At 42.1% G+C, this 20,578-nt stretch overlaps 1 protein-coding gene across 3 annotated transcripts in view; it reads left to right on the top strand.

Annotated features, from left to right (window-relative positions):
- LOC120734749 (CXADR-like membrane protein) overlaps positions 1-20,272 on the top strand; it is a 109,536-nt gene extending 89,264 nt beyond the window's left edge. For 2 of the 3 annotated variants that reach the window (XM_040033711.1, XM_040033709.1), the window contains 4 exons: positions 5,723-5,890; positions 6,617-6,739; positions 10,145-10,286; positions 19,135-20,272. In XM_040033711.1, the coding sequence (XP_039889645.1) occupies positions 5,723-5,890; positions 6,617-6,739; positions 10,145-10,286; positions 19,135-19,462 (761 nt within the window). In that variant the 3' untranslated portion in view covers positions 19,463-20,272. The remainder of the gene's footprint in view (positions 1-5,722; positions 5,891-6,616; positions 6,740-10,144; positions 10,287-19,134) is intronic. The other variant, XM_040033712.1, reaches the window with a different exon arrangement.
- The last annotated feature ends 306 nt before the right edge of the window (positions 20,273-20,578 follow it).

Raw genomic sequence — 20,578 nt, 5'->3', positions numbered from 1 at the left:
AGGTGTGGGAGGGGACCCAGCCCATGACCTGCCTATCTGGTGTCTACAGCAGTGGCAGCCATGTTCCCCATAGTAGCCTGCTCTCTCATTTTTGGAGGCAGGAGAAGAGGGAGGGGCGGGCCATTTAAATGCTCTTTCAGAAAACCAACCACGGTCTGTCTAGTTTGTGCTGGCAACAAAGCATTGCATGCAAGCGTCAGCTTCTTTAGCCAACACAGTAGTGATGTGTCGGTCGCGAACAAAACGGTTCTTAGAGCTGACTCTTTGAAGTGAACGACGCGAGCCGGCTCCTTATTCCGAGCCGTGGTTTTTTTCTTCTTCTTTCTCTCACCCTCTCTCTCGCACTTTTTTTCCGCTTCACTCCGGGGGGCGGTAGTTACACTCGCACTCAGGGGGGAATTCAGTGACATGCCCGTGAGCTTCGCCAGCAGCCAGCTGTGCCAGAGTGACCGAGCCCCAGGCCGAGAGGATGAGGGCACCCCACCCCCGAAGTGGCCCGAGCGAGCTCCAGGCTCCAGGCCCCGACGAGTGAGCCGGTGTGTACCTGTACGCCCATCCCCGGACACAAAGAACCACCAACGCACCGATGTCTGAGGGCGTCTGCCACTGGCAGGGGAAGTGGTGGGGGAGATAGGCCTCCATACCTTGGAGGGCCTGAGATGTCCCCAGAGAGGTGGCGTCTGATACCCAACCTGAAATATAGACACAGACATACAGGCACACACAGATGCAAACATCCATTCCCACCCTCATGCTCTCATATGCAATTACTCCACACTCACCCAACGTGGAGACAGACATAGAGAGACACTGTACACACAATCACACTCCCCAAGCGTACTCTAAGAACTGGGTTTAGGTACCCTTGCCCCTGGAGGGGGAAACTGCACCCAGAACCAGGTAGTGTTACCCTTTTCCCTGGGGTGGAGAGAAGCAGACTGCCTTGACTCGGCAGCAGCAGGGAGGCCCCACATTCCAGACCCCAATCGGATGGCAAACTCCTCCTCCTAGCCCCCCTGCTCCAGCAGGCCGCAGAGAACGGGGGTGTGTGAAGACTCCAAACCTCCCTCCGCCCGCTCGTATGTAGTGTTGATGCATGTGTGTCCTAAGGTGCATTTAAAACCCAGGAGGGCATGGAGCTACCTGCCAGAGAGCAGCTGGTAAGCGCATAGCCCCTCCTGATAGCCCTCAATGTCTACATGCATTTAAAATTGAGAGGTGGGCAACGGCGCCAGGGGAGAGGTGTACACCCTGATGGTAATTTGGATTCCGTGTAGCGTGCCCACCCCCAAGATCCTATATGTATGTGTTATGAGAGTGTGAGTAATGTGAATGTCTAAGTTGTGGGATAAAATTGAGGCACAGGCAGCCAGAAGGGGACAGAGGGGGGGGATGCCTCCCCTGCACCCTGGTGACACACCTTTACCCCAAGGCCCTGCATGTGTGGGTGGTTGTGGTGGAGCGGGAAGAGGGAGGCAGCTGGAGATGGGGAGGGAAGGAAGGGAGGGGCAAGTGACCCCTCCCTGGGGCCAGCTCCCCCGCTGACCCCAGTAGGCACCCCCCATACTCTGCAACCCGCCAGGGAAAGGGGGCCCAGGCCCATCCGGACCGGGGCCCAGTTCAGCAGCGCCGCCTGGCCCTACAGAGCCCGGGACAGCCTTCCCGACCCCACCACAGAGAAAACTGCACCCACCCCGTCATCCACTCATCTTCCAGACTACGCAAGACAATAGATGCCCAGGCTGAGATCTTCCTCCACCTCCTATATCTCCCCCTCCTGCAGAGTGAGTTCCTGAAGATAGGAGACCTCCTGCAAGATGTAACAGCCTCCCCCACCAGTTGAAGAGCCCCCCAGGTGGCTCGATGCACCGGCAGCACCCTGCGCCAGAACTGGGCCCCCATACACCCACCCACCCACAACCCCGGCAACACACCAACCAGGACCCAAGCCCCCAAGGCCCAGCCAGGGCCCCAGCCAGGAGACGGAGCACCCCAAGAACCCCACACCCGTCCCGGACCCACCCAGGGGCAGCCAGGCTACCAGGTCAGTAACCCACGTCCGTCAGCACAGACCCTCCCCTAGCCCCACTGCACGCAGCCACGAGGAAACCGTCACCTAAGAGCCAACCGAGCCCTTAATAGGCCATGGCCGCAACCCCAGGTTGAGCCCTCCAAGGAAGATGCTCCTGGGGAATCCCCCAACGCCCTAAGCCTGTCCCTACCCCCACACCAATCACAACAGCAAAGGTGGGATCAAACTATGACCCCCCACCCCCACTAGGTGATGGAGCTGATCAAAGGAGCCCAGAGCAATTGATCTATTGTGGTGGCAGAGGCTGTATCAAGACTAATGTAATCTATTAGATAAATTCTATATTGGTTAGAATTAAGATCATTTTTATTTTTCCAGTTCATGAGGACTGTTTTCTTGGCTATGCATAGGGCAGTGAAAACCATATGGGCCATATTCTTATCTGTAGTGACATTATCTAAGCTGCCCAACAAACACACTAAAGGGGAAGTTGGAATGTTACATTTCAGACACTTTGATAAGTCTTCACATATCTCGCGCCAAAACTTCTGAACTGGTGGACAGAACCAAAGAGCGTGGATATAATTGTCCGGTGAATTGGTTTGGCAGTGTGAGCAGTTGTTGATAGACATAAAGCCCACCTTGAACATCCGATGACCTGTATAGTGCACTCTATGTAGTATTTTGTATTGAATTAATTGAAGACTGGGATTTCTAATTAAATGAAAAGTTTTTAAGCAAATCTGAGACCAGAAGTTTTGGTCTAAGTTAACTGATAAATCCGCTTCCCATTTTGCAATAGGAAGTGATATTGATTCATCTGTTTTAGAAAGCATTCTGTATATTTTGGATAGTAATTTGGGGGTTTTAAGAGTAAGAAATTGAACCACACTTGGTGGTGTTTGTAGTTCAACTTGACCCGGTTTAAATTTCTTTTTTACTATGGATTTAATTTGTTGATATTCTAAAAATCTTTTCTTGTTGATCCTATATTGTGTAACTAGTCTGTCAAATGGAATAAATTCTGTTCCTTCTAATATATGTTCCAAGTATTTGATTCCTTTACAACACCAATCTGGAAAGTTGATCATATTATTGTTTTGTAATATGTCAGGGTTGTTCCAGATAGGTGTACGTTTGCATGGGATTAATGAAGACTCCGTCAATTTTAGAAACTCCCACCATGCTGTCATAGAAGAGCTGATGTTGACGCTTTTGAAGCATTCATGTTGTTGGATGTTTGAGCTGATAAATGGTAGGTCTGAAATCTCTAGATTATTGCAAAGTGCTTGTTCTACATCTAGCCAAGGTTCATCTAAGAGGGTATGTTTTAGCCATCCTGAGATAAACTGAAGCCTGTTGGCTAAGAAGTAGTGCTGAAAGTTAGGTAGTTCTAATCCTCCTTTATCCTTGGTCTTTTGTAGTGTTTTTAAGCTTATACGTGGGGGTTTATTTTTCCAAAGGAATTTGGACATGTATGAATCTAGGGATCTGAACCAATCTCGTGGTGGTTTAGTTGGGATCATTGAGAATAAATAATTTATTTTTGGTAAGGCCATCATTTTTATAGCGGCAACCCTTCCCATGAGTGATATGGGTAGAAATTTCCATCTAGCCAGATCACCTTCTACCTTCTTTAAAAGTGGGATATGGTTTAATTTAGTTAGATCTGCAAGCTTGGGAGAAACATTAATACCTAAATATTTTATATTTCCAGATTGCAGTGGTGTAGAAGAAGAATTATGGAAGGAGCAATTTATCGGAAGGACTGTAGATTCAATCACACCAGAGATATTGGTTTGTGAATTTTGGAGAAAAAGTAACACATCATCCGCATAAAGGCTGACTTTATGTTCCACGTTCTTGTATTTTATGCCCTTAATTACTGTATTCTGTCTAATTGCTGCTGCTAGTGGTTCAATAAAAATTGTAAACAGTGAAGGGGAGAGTGGGCATTCCTGCCTGGTGCCCCTCAGGAGACAGAAGCTGGAGGATGTTTGGTCATTTGTTTTGACACAAGCTGTTGGGGAATTGTATAATATTTTTAACCAGTTAATGAAAGAGGATCCAAAACCAAATTTGTGTAAAGTTGCAAATAGAAATTTCCAGTTAACTCTGTCAAACGCTTTCTCTGCATCTAAAGAAAATGTTGTAGTTTCGATGTTTTTACTGTATGAGTAGTCTATCAAATTAAGTAATCTACCTGTATTTGTTGATGAGTGCCTACCTTTTATGAAACCAGTTTAGTCAGGATGAATTAAGAGGGGGGTCATTTTCTCTAGTCTCTTTGAGAGAGCTTTGCAGATTATTTTAAGGTCTACATGTATAAGGGATATTGGACGATAGCTTGAGGGATATACAGGGTCTTTGCCTGGTTTTAGCAGGAGATTAATGTTTGCAGAATTCATATTTGATGGAAGTCTGCCCTTTTCTTTGATTTCCAACAACGTTCTGCAAAAAAAATGGTGCTAGAATCGTCCAGAATTCTTTGTAGAATTCTGCAGGAAAGCCGTCTGGACCTGGAGCCTTATTATTGGGCATACTTATCAGGGCTTCCTGGAGTTCACCTGGTGTCAGTGGCGAATCCAGTGCCATTGCTTGAGTGTCTAATAATTTTGGAGGAGTTATGTTGTCCAAAAACTGATCAATTTTGTTTTTAGATGGGTTTATTTGAGCCAGGCCAGCTACTAGGTGGCATAGGGGGCTGCCCTGCCGCCTCCCCCAGTTGTGCAGAGATAAATCGAGGCGCCCAAGCTGCCTGGGCGATGGCAGCAGATCCATCCTGTGGTCTCCATGGGCAGCCCGCAATGAACAGTTCCAGGATCTCCTGCTCCATGATGTGAGCCTCCCCTTGAGCGGACCTGGGTTACAGCCACAGCCTCGCTGAGTTGACTAGCGTAGGGGAAAGGCTAGTCCTTCGGCCCCATCCGACCCTCCCAGAACCGCCAGCGATAGTCCTGTGGTACAAGGCCCTGTTGGACATCTGCAAAGCTGCTGCTCACACGCGGGCAGGCTGAGAGCCACTGCATGGGCTTTGCCAGACAGCAGCGGGAGCAGAATCAGCACTTACTCCTCCTCCAACCAATGGTACACAACCGCCATGGCCCGCAAGACCTCCAGGAAGGCGTGGGGGGGGGGTCGTCTCCCTCCCCCATACAGTAGAGGGACACTGGCGGGGGCCAGCCCAAGCTACCAGACTTCCCAAAAGCCCCATCCAGTGCTCAGATTGGTCCTGCAGTTGTTCCAGCTGGTGGCTAAACACCACCTCCTGCTCCTACTGCATACCCACCAGCTCACCCACCATCCAGGCCAGCGCCTCCACTGGCTGGGCCGGTCTTGGTTCTGCCAGTGGAGGCGCTGGGTTTTGGCACCACTGTGGAAATGATGTACCCGCCAACAGCGTTTGCAGTTGCACACGTTTTTATTTGCACTGTTTTTAACTGGACAACTTTTCATCTGCCCTGCTTGTAGCCCTAGGTCCCACCTCAGGTCCCAGCACATCTTTTATCGAGGAGGCATGACTAGATGATGGAGCTCAGGTTTGAGTCAGCCTCACACCTGAGGCTGACTCCGCACCCTGAACCCTCTGCTCCACCCCTCCCCTGCAGCTGAGCCACAAACCACACCCTGCCACATGACTCAACAGCATTTTGAGAATGTCTGTGTGTCTGTCTGACTGTATGTCCACAGTGAAGCCATCTGAGCCACAGTGCTGGATGGAGGGCAAATTCTTGGAAGGCAGTGATGTTAAGATGAGCTGCAAGTCCGCTGATGGCTCTGATCCTATCCATTACAAATGGGAAAAAGTACTGGACGAAGGCAAATATGTAGACAAGCTGCCTCCACTGACACTGATAGGTAAGTCTGTCAGATGTACCTAGGGCTTTTTAAAACAAAAATTTTAACCTTGAAACGAAGCAAAAAAGAACAAAACACACACATCATTGTGATGTGGTAGGGCATCATAATGAAAACATAAAAAGTGTGTTGTACAGCTCTCTCCATGCCCAAAATATATATACCTCGATCTGGTCAACTTTGACCTTTGTTTATCCAACCTCGGTACTCACGTCCCCCAAGGTCAAGTGTATTGTTCTGGAATTTGAAGATGATCTATAAAAAATTGCAGGTAATATAAACTGTTTAATGATTTTCACATTTGGTGTTACTGACCTTCAACCAATTTTCAAAAAAAATCCACCATGATGCCAAATCTGAAAAATGCTAAACTGTGGACACTAGATGCTGTGCATGCTAACATAAAGACAAACAAACAGAACTGATTACATACTCGTTTTACTGCATAGTCATGTTTCAGCTCTTAAATAAATGAAGACTTCTGACTAATCTAAGTTATTCTGTTCTCCTTTTATCTTTTTCAAGTACATTTAGCTTGCATAAAGAATCTGTCAAAAGTATTTACTTTTTAAAAACAGCAAAGATTTGTACAAAGGCTATGGCTATTTCTTTATGTTAACTCATCTTTAGGTACATTTATTTCAATAGAAATCAACTCTTTTTCAAACAACACCATAAAACAGTAGTGCACTCTTAGATGCTGTCTTGTCATTCTTGGTACATCAGATTTCAAAACCCCAGAGATTGTGGCACTGAGGAATTTGACCAAGGACGATGCCGGACTCTACAAATGCACAGCCAGCAATGATGTGGGAGAAGAGAGCTGCACAGTGGAAGTCAAGATACACTGTGAGTGAAGAACTTTTTTTGAACACTGAATAAGTTAACAATTGCTGCTTTTGATTTGCAGAATAAAATCCCCTCTTCATGTCATTGTAGAGCTCATCTGCAAATTATTTTCATACACACTGCCTGAAGTGTTATAGTGAAACTGTAGGTGAACGTGACATTCTTTTAAATTGCAGATCACAACATCTCTCAAAATTTGTGGTCTGTCTGTGCTTCTCAACCTTAAGTTCACTGCTTCTTAAGTGGAATCTCAGTTATTTTCCTAAAATCATTGATCATTTTTCTTTTAGCAAAAATGTGGATGAAATTTGTTGAAGTGGATGGGAAGACAGTCTTTTCTCTATAGTTCAAAATAATACATTGCATTGTAAACTCACACTTGAAGGGGCTTTCTACACTCATTATTGATCAGATCCATCAATTAACACTAGACTCCATATATGATAGTGTTTTTTTGTTGATTCTGAGTGGAAAGGTGGTGCATTGGTTCACCCTATCACCTTGCATTAGTGGTTTAAATTTAGATTGGCTGGGGCTTTGGTGTGACAAAGCCTCCCTCAAACTTTAATGTAATGCAAATGGACTTATTCTTATACAGTGCTTTTCTATGCTCTTTCTATGTAAATGCTTTCTATCTAAATCCTACTTCGGAGAGCAACATGGGGTTAGTATCTTGCCCAACGACATTTGGCATGCAGACTGGAGCAGACAGGGATCAAAACACAACTGAAGACAATGAGGGAATAACTATGGGCAGAAACATCATGAGATATTGTGTGTAGGTATTTGAGGTAAAAAATGAATTTCATCCATTATGAATATGAATATTGTGAGAAAACCTGGAACAACTTAAGTGCTTGTCAGTACTTTCCCGGATCTGCTGTACCAATCCATTCTTTTCCTCATACCACTAGCAATGCAGCTCTTTTGATTTGAACATAATAAAAACCCTCAGTGGCCACATGGGAAATGTTCTGGCACAGGACATAAACTACTCTCCCAGTCCTCCCTCTGACATTGAGTCAGCACTGTCATCTGTGGGACATATTTGTCCTACGTATATTACACGCTTGACAGTGGCTTGTGCAGTAGCCTGGAGTTGGTCTCCAGCAGTGTTGTTCAAATTACTTGAATAAAGTAATTAGTTACTTAGTCACTTTTTAAAGAGTCAAACTCAAAGTAATGTCAGTATTTCCCAACATTAAATGCTGCATGGTGCTGCTCTATCCCGCGCCCCATGTTTTCTATTCTTGATCTACACATGTGTCTGTTGGTGCCATGGACGTTGGAAAGTAACAGTAATCTAATTACCTTTTTGCAATAGCAATCCCTTACATTAAAAAGTAATTGGATTATGTGTTACTGCCCATCTCTGGTCTCCAGTATTGTCTTCCAGTGCACTGAGTTCCTAAGGAACATTACTAGTGTACTTTAAGCCTTGTATAGTGCCAAGCATTCCTATACCTGTGAGATCTGATTGAAATGACCTCCTCAACATGTCTTGAAGTTCCCCTGAGGCCTGGTAATGAACTAATCATTTGATTCAGGAGTGTTGATCCAGGGTGAGATCTAAAACCTGCAGGACACCGTCCCTCGAGGCCTGGATTTGGACACCCCGATCTAAAGGATAAAGATCACTCTTTCAAGGATGTCAGTGTTCACATTTTAGACAGACAAGACAGATAGTTTGACAGAGAAGTGAAAGAGGCCTTCTATGTCCACTGTGAACAGCCATCTTTCAACAGAGGAGGTGGCTTATCACACCAACTGCTTGCCACCTACAATGCAGTTTTGAGATCCCTTTCCCAAGGTGCCTCAAGCCGTACTTACATCTTGCGTCAGTTGATCTCAATGGGTCACATGATATAGGGTGAGGGAAGGTTTGTTCTGCTGATGAACTCTGCTGTTAATGACTTACAGCTTTTTTAACATCTTGGCTCATGTGACAAGGCACATCGACCTTCTTAATGGACAACCCCCACTAGGGTTTAAATATCTGAGACTTTCCACCATTTGGTTTTAGAACTGAAGAAGCTTTCAGATGAGAGGTGAAGTGTCTTCAAGAAACTTTAAAAAGTCCAGGTTCGTTCTTTTCCAAGCTCATCAGACAATATAGGAGAAATCTGCTCTCTCTTTCTAGTCGCTGTCAGTACTCCTGCTGCAGCATTTTGGATCAAGTGACGGCTTTTCAGTCAGTTTTTAGAACAACCTGATAATAATGAACTAAAGTGATCCAGTCTAGAAGATTAACTGGATGAACAGGATTTTTAGCATCATTTTAAGACTGGATTTTTCTAATTTTAGATATTGTGCAAATGGAAGAGAGCATATCTGTTTAATATTTTTTAAGCCTTTGTGTTTTATGCTTGAATCATTCAAGTATACAAATACTTACAAAATACACACGGGATTCTTTTGATAATGCCGAGAGCACGAACTCAGAAGGTTCAACGTTCCAGCGGTGAGCTGCTCTGTGCCACTGCCTTAAATAGCAGCTGGGGAAATCAGCCAGATCAGCAGCAGGTGGAGACAATCACACAGGTGCGTGGGCCAAGAGCGAGAGCCCATAACGAGCTCCACCCAGGCAGAGAGGAGGAGGAGAGACAAAGAAAACAAAAACAAAAAAGAACAACAACAACAAAACCTGTAGCCAGCGTGAGCCAGCCAGAGAGACACGGGGACCGTGACAGAACCAGTGCCAGCCAAACAATTTATCAAAGAACCCATTTTAAATGGAATCTTTAGACACCTTGTTACTAGCAGCCTGGTGCAAAACACACCTTGAATCAACAACAAGGTGATTTAAAAAGACAGCCAAAAATCTGTTACAGCTCAATATGGTGTGCTGTGTGTCTTTAAAATAATTTGAGGGAAACTGGACAAGTGGAAGACAAAAGAGGTGGCAGGCCTTTAACAAACTACAAACTTTCCAATTGGTAGACAATGCACTCTTCCTCCTGAGCCACAACCACCTCTTAGAATAAGTATTTGCATTTATATTTGCACATACTTCAGTAAATCACTGAACATATTTCCAACTTTTCAATAAATAAAAAGTGATGACTCAAGACTTTCTCACAATACTATAGTCGACAACTTGGAACTTCGGGAATAGCATTATTTAAAACAATTTTAAAATGTATTGATTTTCAAGGTTCAATTATTTTATATTATAGCTATAATATATAATAGCTGAAGGGATAAATTGGTTTTTTTTTTAATCTGGCTTTAGCTTTTATAATACTGGGGTGTGTTATATAGGTTTCTGAAAATGATAAAGACGGGGAGACAAGTATTTTACTGAAACTTGCATGCAACTGAAAAATAGCAATGGTGAATTTGATGCATTGGTGGTTGTAGCATAATAGTGTGTCTTACATCAATATTTTTTGTTATTTTTGGTAGATGTGAAGGGAATTGGTGTGGTAGCAGGTGTAGTGGTTGGTGTGTCCTTCGCCATTCTGCTTATCTTACTCATCATCTGGTTGGTATTCTGCAAAAAGGACATGGAAAAAAATGAAGAGGAGGAGACGCCCAATGAAATCAGGTAGACAATGCCTAGAATATTTCTTTGCACATGATAACTACCCATGACAAAAAACTTTACTTTTACAGTTTTATTCAATATATTAATATAATTGCTGCATGTTATACAATCATTCATTTCATCGTTTCAGCCATCTCATTACCAGAATCACTGAAATATATGTATAACCTGTATACCTGTAGGACTGCCTTTCTGATCCATCAATGTTTCTGCATGAAATAAAAACTTCAAATAGATGAATCCCAAAATGATAGTTTCAATTTATGGCTGTATTGGTTATAACAGCAGTTACTTTTTCTCACTTTTTACACAAAGTGATTGTATTAGTTTGAATTGCAATAATTCAGACTGTTGTGGAATTTTTCTATTAATTAACCAGTTACAGAACAAGAAAGTTGAAAGTATTCACTACTGATCAGAAGACTTAGAACACTCTAATCCTTCCAGTTATTTATTGCAATTCAAGTCGTTCAAATCCAATGAATAGCTTGCAATGGTACAAAGGTAAGTGTTGAACTGCCAGAGGTTTAAAAAAAGGTAAGGTTACCCAACACTAAAAAATAATGTACATTTCAGAAAAATTGCCTTTTTCAGGGAACACAACATGGTTTTAACAATTTAAATCTGTTCTGCAACAGTGGAGGTTGATCCAGCCTTGAAAGCTGGTGCTACTAATTCCTACAGGTGTTCCAACTTCTCTGGATTACTTCCAGCTCCCTCTGTCTGCATAAAAGCAGTGTTTGAGCACACTGATGTACCCTCGTGAGCATCACTTGAACAGTACTGTACTGCAGAAAGTAGTGTGTTGTACAGAAATGGTGAGAAAAATGGAATTAACAATGGAAGAGAGACAGACCATCATAACATTTATAAATGTAGGTCTGTCCTACAAAGAAACTGCAAATAAAGTCAAGGTGTCAGTGAGTACAGTTTCCTTTACCATCAAAGACACTCAGAAACACCCCAGTTTCCACAAAACGCAAGATACCACGATAAAACCATTCAGGAGCTGAAATAATCGATTTGTACCTTTGGCTTAATCGTTGCCCAGCATATCTGAAATGTCTCCGCCAAAGAAAGCCTCGAACCTAGGCAAGAATAAGACTATCGACAAATGGTCGAGCATCGAGCTTGATGCTAATGATAGTTGCACCAGCAGGGCTTTGGCTGAGCCTAAAGTTGTCACTCCGGATGACAAGAGTGAAATGTATAAGATATGCCAGGAAACATGTAAGACAATATCTGAATCAATCCTGGAAAAACTTGATGAGCAGTTTGATGCTTTTGAGGCCAAGTTCCAGTTGGTGCTATCCATACAGACTGACTTACAGAACCGCATGGAAGGTCAGGAAATTAGCGGTCAATGCCCCGGGAATAGCGAATGGGAACGCTTGAAGCCAAATGCGAGGACCTGGCAAAGCTTGTAAAGATTCAACCCAAACTATTGGACTTGGAGGCCTGTACTCGGAGACTTAATATAAAAATTGTTGGCATAAAACAGCGCTCAGAAGATAGGGAGTCCGAAAGAGTTTATTTCCAACCTCATCCCCGAATTATTGGGTAAGCAACACTTCCCACATCCACTTAAGGTCGACCACGCTCATCGATCCCTATGGCCTAGGCTGGCAGCGGGAGAGAAACCGCATACCACCATCGCCCGAATACATCACTTTCAGACGAAAGAGCTTATTCTATGCCTCGCCAGGATGCAACCGATGGAGTACAAGGGGAATAAAGTTCTGATCTTCCCAGACTACACCAGCGAAGTAATGAGCTAGCACTGTTCCTTCCGGAATGTGATGCAAGCCCTGAGAGAAGATGGAATTAAATTCCAGCTATGGTACCCAACAAAGCTGTGTGTGCACTAGAAAGATGAGGATATTCCGGAGGTTTTCAATGATCCAGAACAAGCAGAGGTGGCTCGCCAGCGTTAGAACTATAGTGCTACAGAGAAGGAGTAACTTGCGTATCAGCTGTGATTGCATGTCTTCTTTTTTCTTCTTTTTTCTCTCTTTTTGTCTAATAAGGTGAGCGAGCTTTTAGTTTGTGTTGTGCCTCACGCTGTGGACTATCAAACAGACTGCACTGTGTTGCTCCTAATTTCTGACTTTTTAAAAAATGTTTTGTTTTCTTTATCTGTATGCTAACTGTCAATCCACAGTTTGCATACAAACTGGCGCCGATCAGCTTTTCCAGAAAGCACATAGTTCAGTAAGATCATCTGGTAATGTATCATAGTTATATAATTATATTAGTTAAGTAAGTGCAATAGAATACAAATAGAATACACGCATCTAAGCCACAAAACAAAACAATACCCCAGCGCCTATCACCTGCCCACCCCGCTGCTCCCAAAAATGACATGCATCTATCCCCTAGTAAACCAAACCGAGGCTGCTGGGCAAATTGTGAACCTCACTTAAAGGAATCACAATGCCCGGATGAAACGGATGATAAAGGATTCAGAAAGTTTATTCATGCAGGCCCATATGACAGAGAATGTGCATCTTTTTTGTTTTCATATTTTAATTTATATTTAATTGTGTTGTGGTTTGCAGTGTTTTGTGTTGTTTCACTTTAAATTTGTTTAAAAGGTAAAAGCTGAAAATTTAAATAGATAAAAGTTGAAATGTGAATAGTTGGTTTTTGTATAATATGATTTATTTATTACATTTTATGTGGAATGAATAAATATGAGTATATTTACAAGGCAGGAAGTACCAACGACCAGATTTGGTGTGTGGTAGTAACAGGTAAATGAATGTTTTTTTCTTAAATTATTTGAATGTATCTGAGTGCTTGTGTGCAAACACACAAACAATACACATATGCTTTCAATTGTGTAATTTAAGTGATCCAGGTAGCTCTGTTTTGGAAGTTCAGTTAACGCTAGAAATGTGTTTTGGAGTTTGTACGTGCTTTGTCTCTTGGGGCCACCGTATATATTTATATATAAACATATATAAATAAAACCACGTTTTGTTTTTTTTTTTTTACATTAATAATCAGAGGTGGGACCAAGTCATTGTTTTGCAAGTCTCAAGTAAGTCTCAAGTCTTTATCCTCAAGTCTCAAGTCAAGTCTCAAGTAATGTCAGGCAAGTCAGAGTCGAGTCTCAAGTCACTGGTGTAAAAGTCCAAGTAAAGTCACAAGTCTGAAATTTTGAATTTCAAGTCCTTTCGAGTCTTTAAAAAAACCCCGAAAAAAGCATGTTGCAGTTATATGCTAAATGTAAATATTAGACCATGTAATTTTTAAATCTGTGTTTTTCTCAACACATGACAAAATAGTGAACTTAGAAAATATACACAAATTGTGAAATTGCACCTCTTTAAAATGCAGCTCAATTAAACCTAGCTCCAAGAATAATTTTCACCAACAGTTCTGAGATAAGCTGCATGTTATTCTTGGATGCGCTTGTAGGACCGGCTTTAAAATCGCATGACAAAAATATCATACACATTTAAAAAAAACTGCATCACCAACGTAGCCTGGACAACATTTGCTAGTTAGATGAAGTCAGCTATCTCATCGTAGCATATTTATATGCATATTTATAATTATACGGTTCTTGGAGTGAGTGCATACACTCATGAAGTTTAGTAACTTCAGGTCACTGCAACAAGCCCAGGTACAGTTTACCGACGGATGGGTACAGGACCTTGAAATGCACAGTGTAGAACGAAAGACCATCGTACATATCATAAGTTTACCAGTCTCACAAATCGTCGTCATAAATACACATTCCTTAACCGTTTATTAATATAACCTTTGAGCTCAATGGTAATTAATTAGTAGTGGAAATAATTTCTGGTACGCATCACAGAAATGTAGCAGTGACAATAATACTGTATGCTGTAATCGCACTGGGCAATTAGTGTTACAAAACAACTGTTTTATCCTGTGAATAAAAGTATATGTTTTTGTCAATGTACCATAATAACAGAAGCGAAACGCAATATTGTGTCAGGACAATTCACTATTTATGCACAATAAACAAAGGAGCATAGCGCGACAATTTCTGTTCAGCGCCAGACTTGCTTGTAACCTATATCACCAATTATGTTATGAAAATGACGCATTAACTACAACAGCAGACTGACCTTTGTGGAAATGCTTGGAGCAGACTAACCTGTGAGCTGGAGTGTTCTGGGACGTTATATTTGATATTTGAATGGCTGCAATCCAGTCGCCTCTTTGTTACTTTGGAAACATGGCTCGAACAATTTCTCTTCAACGACGTAATCCGATAACAACCGATCTCTTTACCCGTCGGCTTTCCGTGGCTGTCATGCGACCGGCTATTGCAGTTAATACTACAACAGCTTCTTGACATTTTTGTGTTTCTTTTTATCGCTGTATAACTGATTTCAATTGAAAGCCTGCGTGCGCTAGTACCTCTTGCCACGAGTTCCCAGAATCCTTTGCGGTTCTACCCGTGAATGACGTCACATTTTTCAATCTCTATATAATATGCATGTTAAATTTTATATTTGGGGTAAAATATCAAGTCTTTTCAAGTAAACCGGTTCAAGTCCAATTCAAGTCCCAGGTCATTGGTGTAAAAGTCCAAGTCAAGTCACAAGTCTTAGAACATTTTTTCAAGTCAAGTCTAAAGTCATAAAATTAATGACTCGAGTCTGACTCGAGTCCAAGTCATGTGACTCGAGTCCACACCTCTGTTAATAATTCCTTTTGTGCATTTATATATTTATAGATTTTTTTATCTTTTATATTTTTGTTAATAATAAATTAATTAAAGCAACAAAACAACCTGAAGAGCGGGTTGGGAGCCGAAAGAGCCGGTTCTCTAAAAAGAGCCGGAAATCCCATCACTAATAACAACGATTCTAATATAATAGTGGCTGGAGACCTTAACTGTTATCTTGACCCCTTCTTAGATACATCATCCACGTGACTAGCACACCATTGTTTTTCTTGTGACATTACCAATAAGTTTGATGTGTCACATGGCCCTCTTCCTATTGAAAAAACAAAAGTTGTATCCAAGATGGCCGACTTCTAAATGGCCACCATGGTCACCACCCATCTTGAGGAGTTTGCCCCCTCACAACCATTCCCATGTTATTACGGTGTATCCATATAAATGGCCCACCCTGTACTTTATGGGAAGCACTGAAGACTGTTTTGAGGGGTGCGATAATTTCTTACACTTCAGCTCTTAAAAGAGAAAGAGAGAAACGTCTGTCGGAAATCAATAGCTTTCCTGTCCTGGAAAGAATGTATCAAACCTCTAAATCGTCTATGGATTATAAAGAGATACTGAAATTAAAATATTAATATAATGGCATTATGAGTGGCCTAGTCAGCAATTTACTCTGGATTTTGCGACAAAAGCACTTTGAGTTTGGGGATAAACCTGGTACATTGCTAGCACGACAGCCTAAGGGTGTTCAAGAGCAATATGCGGCATCAAATCTAAAACAGGAACTCTGCTAACTAACCCTATTGATATAAACTGTTGTTTCAGTGAGGTCTATAGTGATTTATATTCTCTTAAGCATAATGTCTTGCAATCCGATCTTAATGGTTTCTTCAACTCTCTCCCACTACCTAAACTGAGGAGCTCTGACCGGGATTATCTCGATTCTGAGTTTAGTCTTCAGGAGGTTGTCCAGGCTATAAATTCATTCCCTAATGGCAAAACAGTGGGACCCGACGGTTACAGTTCAGAGTTCTATAAGAAATTTTGCAACATTCTTCCACCACTTGTGCTTAGGATGCTGCGCAACTCAAAAAATGAAGGAAAATTGCCTAAAACTTTGTGCAAAACCAATATTGCTCTCCGTTTGAAAAAGTGAAGAGATGGGACTAACCCTGCTAATTTTAGGCCAATAGCGCTTCAAAATTTTAGTAGTAAGAAAATTACAAAAATCTTGGCTACTAGATTAAATAAACATTTGGCATCCATTATTCATCCTGAGCAGACGGGGTTCATCCCTGGTAGACTTTCCTTTTTTGACATTAGGCGATTACTCAATATAATTGTTTCCGACTATAAAAATTGTAAGGGAGCCTCTGTTTTGGCCCTGGATGCACATCAGGTCGAGTGGCCTTACATGTTTGAGTCAGATTTGGATTTGGTGAATCTTTCATTTCTTGGGTGAAATTGATTTACACAGAACCAATGTGCTGAACAATCAGTTCCTTTGCTCCTCAGCTTGATCACCTTTCGGTAAACTATCATCAACTGATCAAAGAGTGAGTTTATGCCTCTTTCCAACAATAGCTCGCCAGAATTTATGCTGCAAGATCCATTTAAAGTAGTTAAGAATCCTCGACCCTACCTTGGCCTGACCATACCTAGAGATCTCAAATTATTATTTAAATTGAATTTCACTGAGTATGTGTCAGGGCTAAAGCAAAGCATTGAATATTGGAAAACACTGCCCTTGTCAATCTTTGGACGCATCAATTCAATCAAGATGATTTCTCTCCCCAAATTTTTATATTTGTTTCAAAATCTTCCCATTTATCATACAGTGGCCTTTTTCAAAGATCTGGACGCAATCATTCAGTCCCATATTTGGAATGGCAAAAGGGCCAGAATCTCTAAAGTGCATTTGCAGAAATCCAAGAGAGATGGAGGGCTTGGCCTGCCAATTTTTAAAAACTACTACTGGGCTGCTAATATCAGAGTGTTAGTGTTCTGGCAGCAGGACTCCCTGGATTACCAGGCATCGACCCCCCTATTGTGGATTAGAATGGAAGCGTATCAGTGAACAATTCTTCCCTGTGTTCCCTATGTTATTCACCAAGCTTGGAAAATTAGATTCTTATAAATGTCTGGGTTTTGTATTAAAACAAACTATTAGAAATCAGGTTATAAGTTTTTTAGCACTGCCAGACACTTCTATACAGCCACCAATATGTTTTAATCACGATTTTATGCCTCCTTGGCAAGATAACATTTTTCACGGCTGGAGAGAAAAGGGTTTAGTGTCTATTAAGGATATGTATATTGATAACAAATTCTCTCCTTTTGGCCAACTAAAAGGGAAATATAATCTGCCACATTCACATTTTTATAGGCATTTGCAGGTCAGGCGATATGTCCAATCCAAGTTTAAAGAGTTTGCAACTCTACCGTCGGAACATGGCATCTACGAAATACTCAAGAGCCAACCTGATTCCAGACATCACAAAAATTGTACAGTTATTTGGTGATTCTATCATGGTGCATACTGCTGGGATTGGCAGGCTGGGAGAATGAATCGGGGATGAAGGTGTCTGAATCTATGTGGAGTAAGTGTCTGTCTAAAATCCATTCTTGCTCCCTGAAGAGTAGACGCCAATTAATTCAATTTGAAATCCTCCACCAATTACACTACTTTAAGATCAGACTGCATAAGATTTATCCTTCTATCTCCCCAATGTGTGACAGGTGTAGATTGGCAGAAGGTACGTTGTTCCATGCCTTTTGGTCTTTTCTCTCATTAACAGACTTTTGGTTTACAATATTTGACCAGTATTCCAAGGCATGTATGAAACCTCTACAGCCTGAACGTGAGCTTGTAATTTTTGGATGTTCTCCAGCGTCAGAGCTACTCCTGGTTACAGTGCAGCGGCCATTGGAACTGGGTTTGATTGCTGCCAAGAGGTTAATCCTGAGGGAATGGAAGTCCCCCACTCCTCCTTTCTTTCAGTTGTGGGTAACAGACATGATGTCCATAATACAAATGTGGTGTTTTGTGAAGTGCATGTTTGTCTGAATTAATTGTTTTTTCTGTAACACATCTGAGCCTGTTTGTTTTTGTTTGTTTGAAGTTTGTTTTTGTTTTATATTTTTAAAAATTTAAAATTAAATTATCCAAAAAAAAACCCCAAAAAACCAAAACACGGAGGAGGAAGTGTGACGGTCTGGGGCTTTTTGCTGGATCCAGGGTCGGTGACTTGTACAAAGTGAGAGGCACCCTGAACCAAAACAGCTACCACAGCACTCTGCAGCTCCATGCAGTAGCCTCTGGTATGGACCTAGCTGATCGGGAGTTCATCCTACAGCAAGATGATGACCCAAAACTTGAAAACATGGAGTGTCCAGCACAGTCTCCAGACTTAAACCCCATCAAGTTGGTTTAAGATGAACTGGACAGAAGAGTGAAAGCAAAGCAGCCTACAAGGTCCACACTTATGGGAACTTCTGCTACAGATATGTGAGAATATTTGATTTCTATTGTAGAAAGAATAACACGAGTGTGTTCAGCTGTTATATCTGCCAAAGGAGGCTACTCTGGTGAGTCAAAAGTTTAGAACAGCGGTACTGGCCCGTGAGTCTTTCGGTACTGGGCGGTGAGATTTGAGGCTTGGGTGTGAAATTTAGGCATTTTTATCGGTTTTTATCATTATTTTTTTTAAAATCATTTTTATCATTAACTTGGTTTCCCTTCGTCCGTCTCCTCCTCCGTCTTTTCCCGTGTGTTATGAATAAATCTTCTTTTTTTGGTACCGGTACTGGTTTTATTTTGGTGAATTTATCCATGACACCTTAAAGTCCGGTCAGTGAAAATGTTGTTGGACATAAACTGGTCCATGGCGCAAAAAAGGTTGGGGACCGCTGGTTTAGAACACATTTTGGTCTACAAATTGATTCCATGAATTTTTTCTTTTGACTCCAGTTGCTTATTTGTACTATGCTTCATTACAGAGTGCAATGTGACAGTAAACTTCATAATTTTCAATAAAAAACTGGAAAAATTGGGGTGTTTTAAAACTTTTGACTGGTACTTTTCTACTAAAAGTATACTTTCTACTTTACTAAAGCTAAACTTTCATGATCAATTTCAGTTTCGTCCTGCCAGTAAATCATGCAGCTATGTTCTCATTTCAGGGAGGATGCAGAAGCTCCCAAAGCCAAACTAGTGAAGCCCAACTCCCTCTCCTCATCTCGCTCTGGCAGTTCCCATTCGGGCACCTCCTCCACCCAGTCCATGGTGCACAACATGGGACCTAAATGTCAGCGTGCCTTTGTTCCTGCTGTGGCTGCCCTTAACGAGAACTGCCAGGCTTTCCCACAGTCTCCACCTGAATGCCATCAGAAGATTCCCAAGATCCCTGAACATCTTTTGCACCCACTTCCATGTCTACCTCTCACTCCAAACCCAGTCACTGCTGTTATGATCAAACCAGCTCAAACCAGGGCCTTCCAAGCCGTGTAGAAGAAAAATCCAGTTCCTCAGCTTACTTCATTCACACTGTGACAAAACACTTTCAGCAACTTAACTCTTGAAGAATTTCTGCAATATAAAAACAGTTTTGTTCTGGTGTCATTTATTTGTACACAGTCACCTCTGTAGGTTTTAGAGAGAGATTGTTAGGTTGTTAAAAGTATATTTCAGTATACTTTTAACAACCTAACAATCTCACATACATCTGTTAACACCTGTAGTTTTACTTTCTGACAAAAGTTTAGGTTTTTACAGATTTGGATATGATGCACAGTCTCAGAGGTACTTATTGAAAAATTTTAATTCAGGTTCATGGACCAGTTCTTACCATTGTTCACTTTTACATGAAAATGCATAAATACCTGCAACACAGTCTGATTGCAGTTTGTAAAATACTGTTGGCCACAAACTAATTTGTGGCCATGGACGTTAAATATTGTATTTTTTAGTTGGATCAAGCTCCACTGCAGAAAGAACTATGTAGTGGTGCTTGCATTCACAGTCACAGGACCTAAAAACTTCCGTCTGAGAGTTTTTTTTGTTTGCTTTGTGTGGGACCACCAGGGGACTCCACTCACATCCAGCAATAAGGGAAGAGGGAGGGGTAATGTTTTTGGGTTGTAGGAGGTGTTTTCTGCCTTGTGAGTTCAGTTGTGTGAAGCTGAAATTAAAGTTGGAGTAAAACGTGATGAGGTCTTGTGTCATCCTTACGTACATCCACATTGGTGACCCCTGAGACAAACATGCTGAGGCCTGAAGAGGAAACCGGCCCTTTCCCAGAAGCATCTGTGGCTGCCAGACTCCCACCTCTGCCTGCACCTGCGTTTGCTTTGGTAGTTAAAGTACAGGACTTTTGGCTTCACGACCCTCCTTCATGGTTCGTGCATGTCGAAGCTCAGTTTGCTCTTTGTGGAATTTTATCTGAAGACATGAAAAACATGTGGTGGCCTCATTGGACTCCGCTGTCCAATGACCCTCCTCCAGAATTCCCCTGGCCAAAGGAAATACACCGCTCTCAAGGCGCTGCTGCTGCGGCGCCACTCCCACTCCGACACAGAGAAAAGAAACTCCTCTCTCTCAGGCTTAGGTGATGGTACCACTTTCAAG

Source organism: Simochromis diagramma, unplaced genomic scaffold (assembly GCF_900408965.1).
Source record: "Simochromis diagramma unplaced genomic scaffold, fSimDia1.1 OVJJ01000721.1, whole genome shotgun sequence".
Classification (NCBI taxonomy): Eukaryota; Metazoa; Chordata; class Actinopteri; order Cichliformes; family Cichlidae; genus Simochromis; species Simochromis diagramma.
This window is presented reverse-complemented; position numbering and strand designations above follow the sequence as displayed.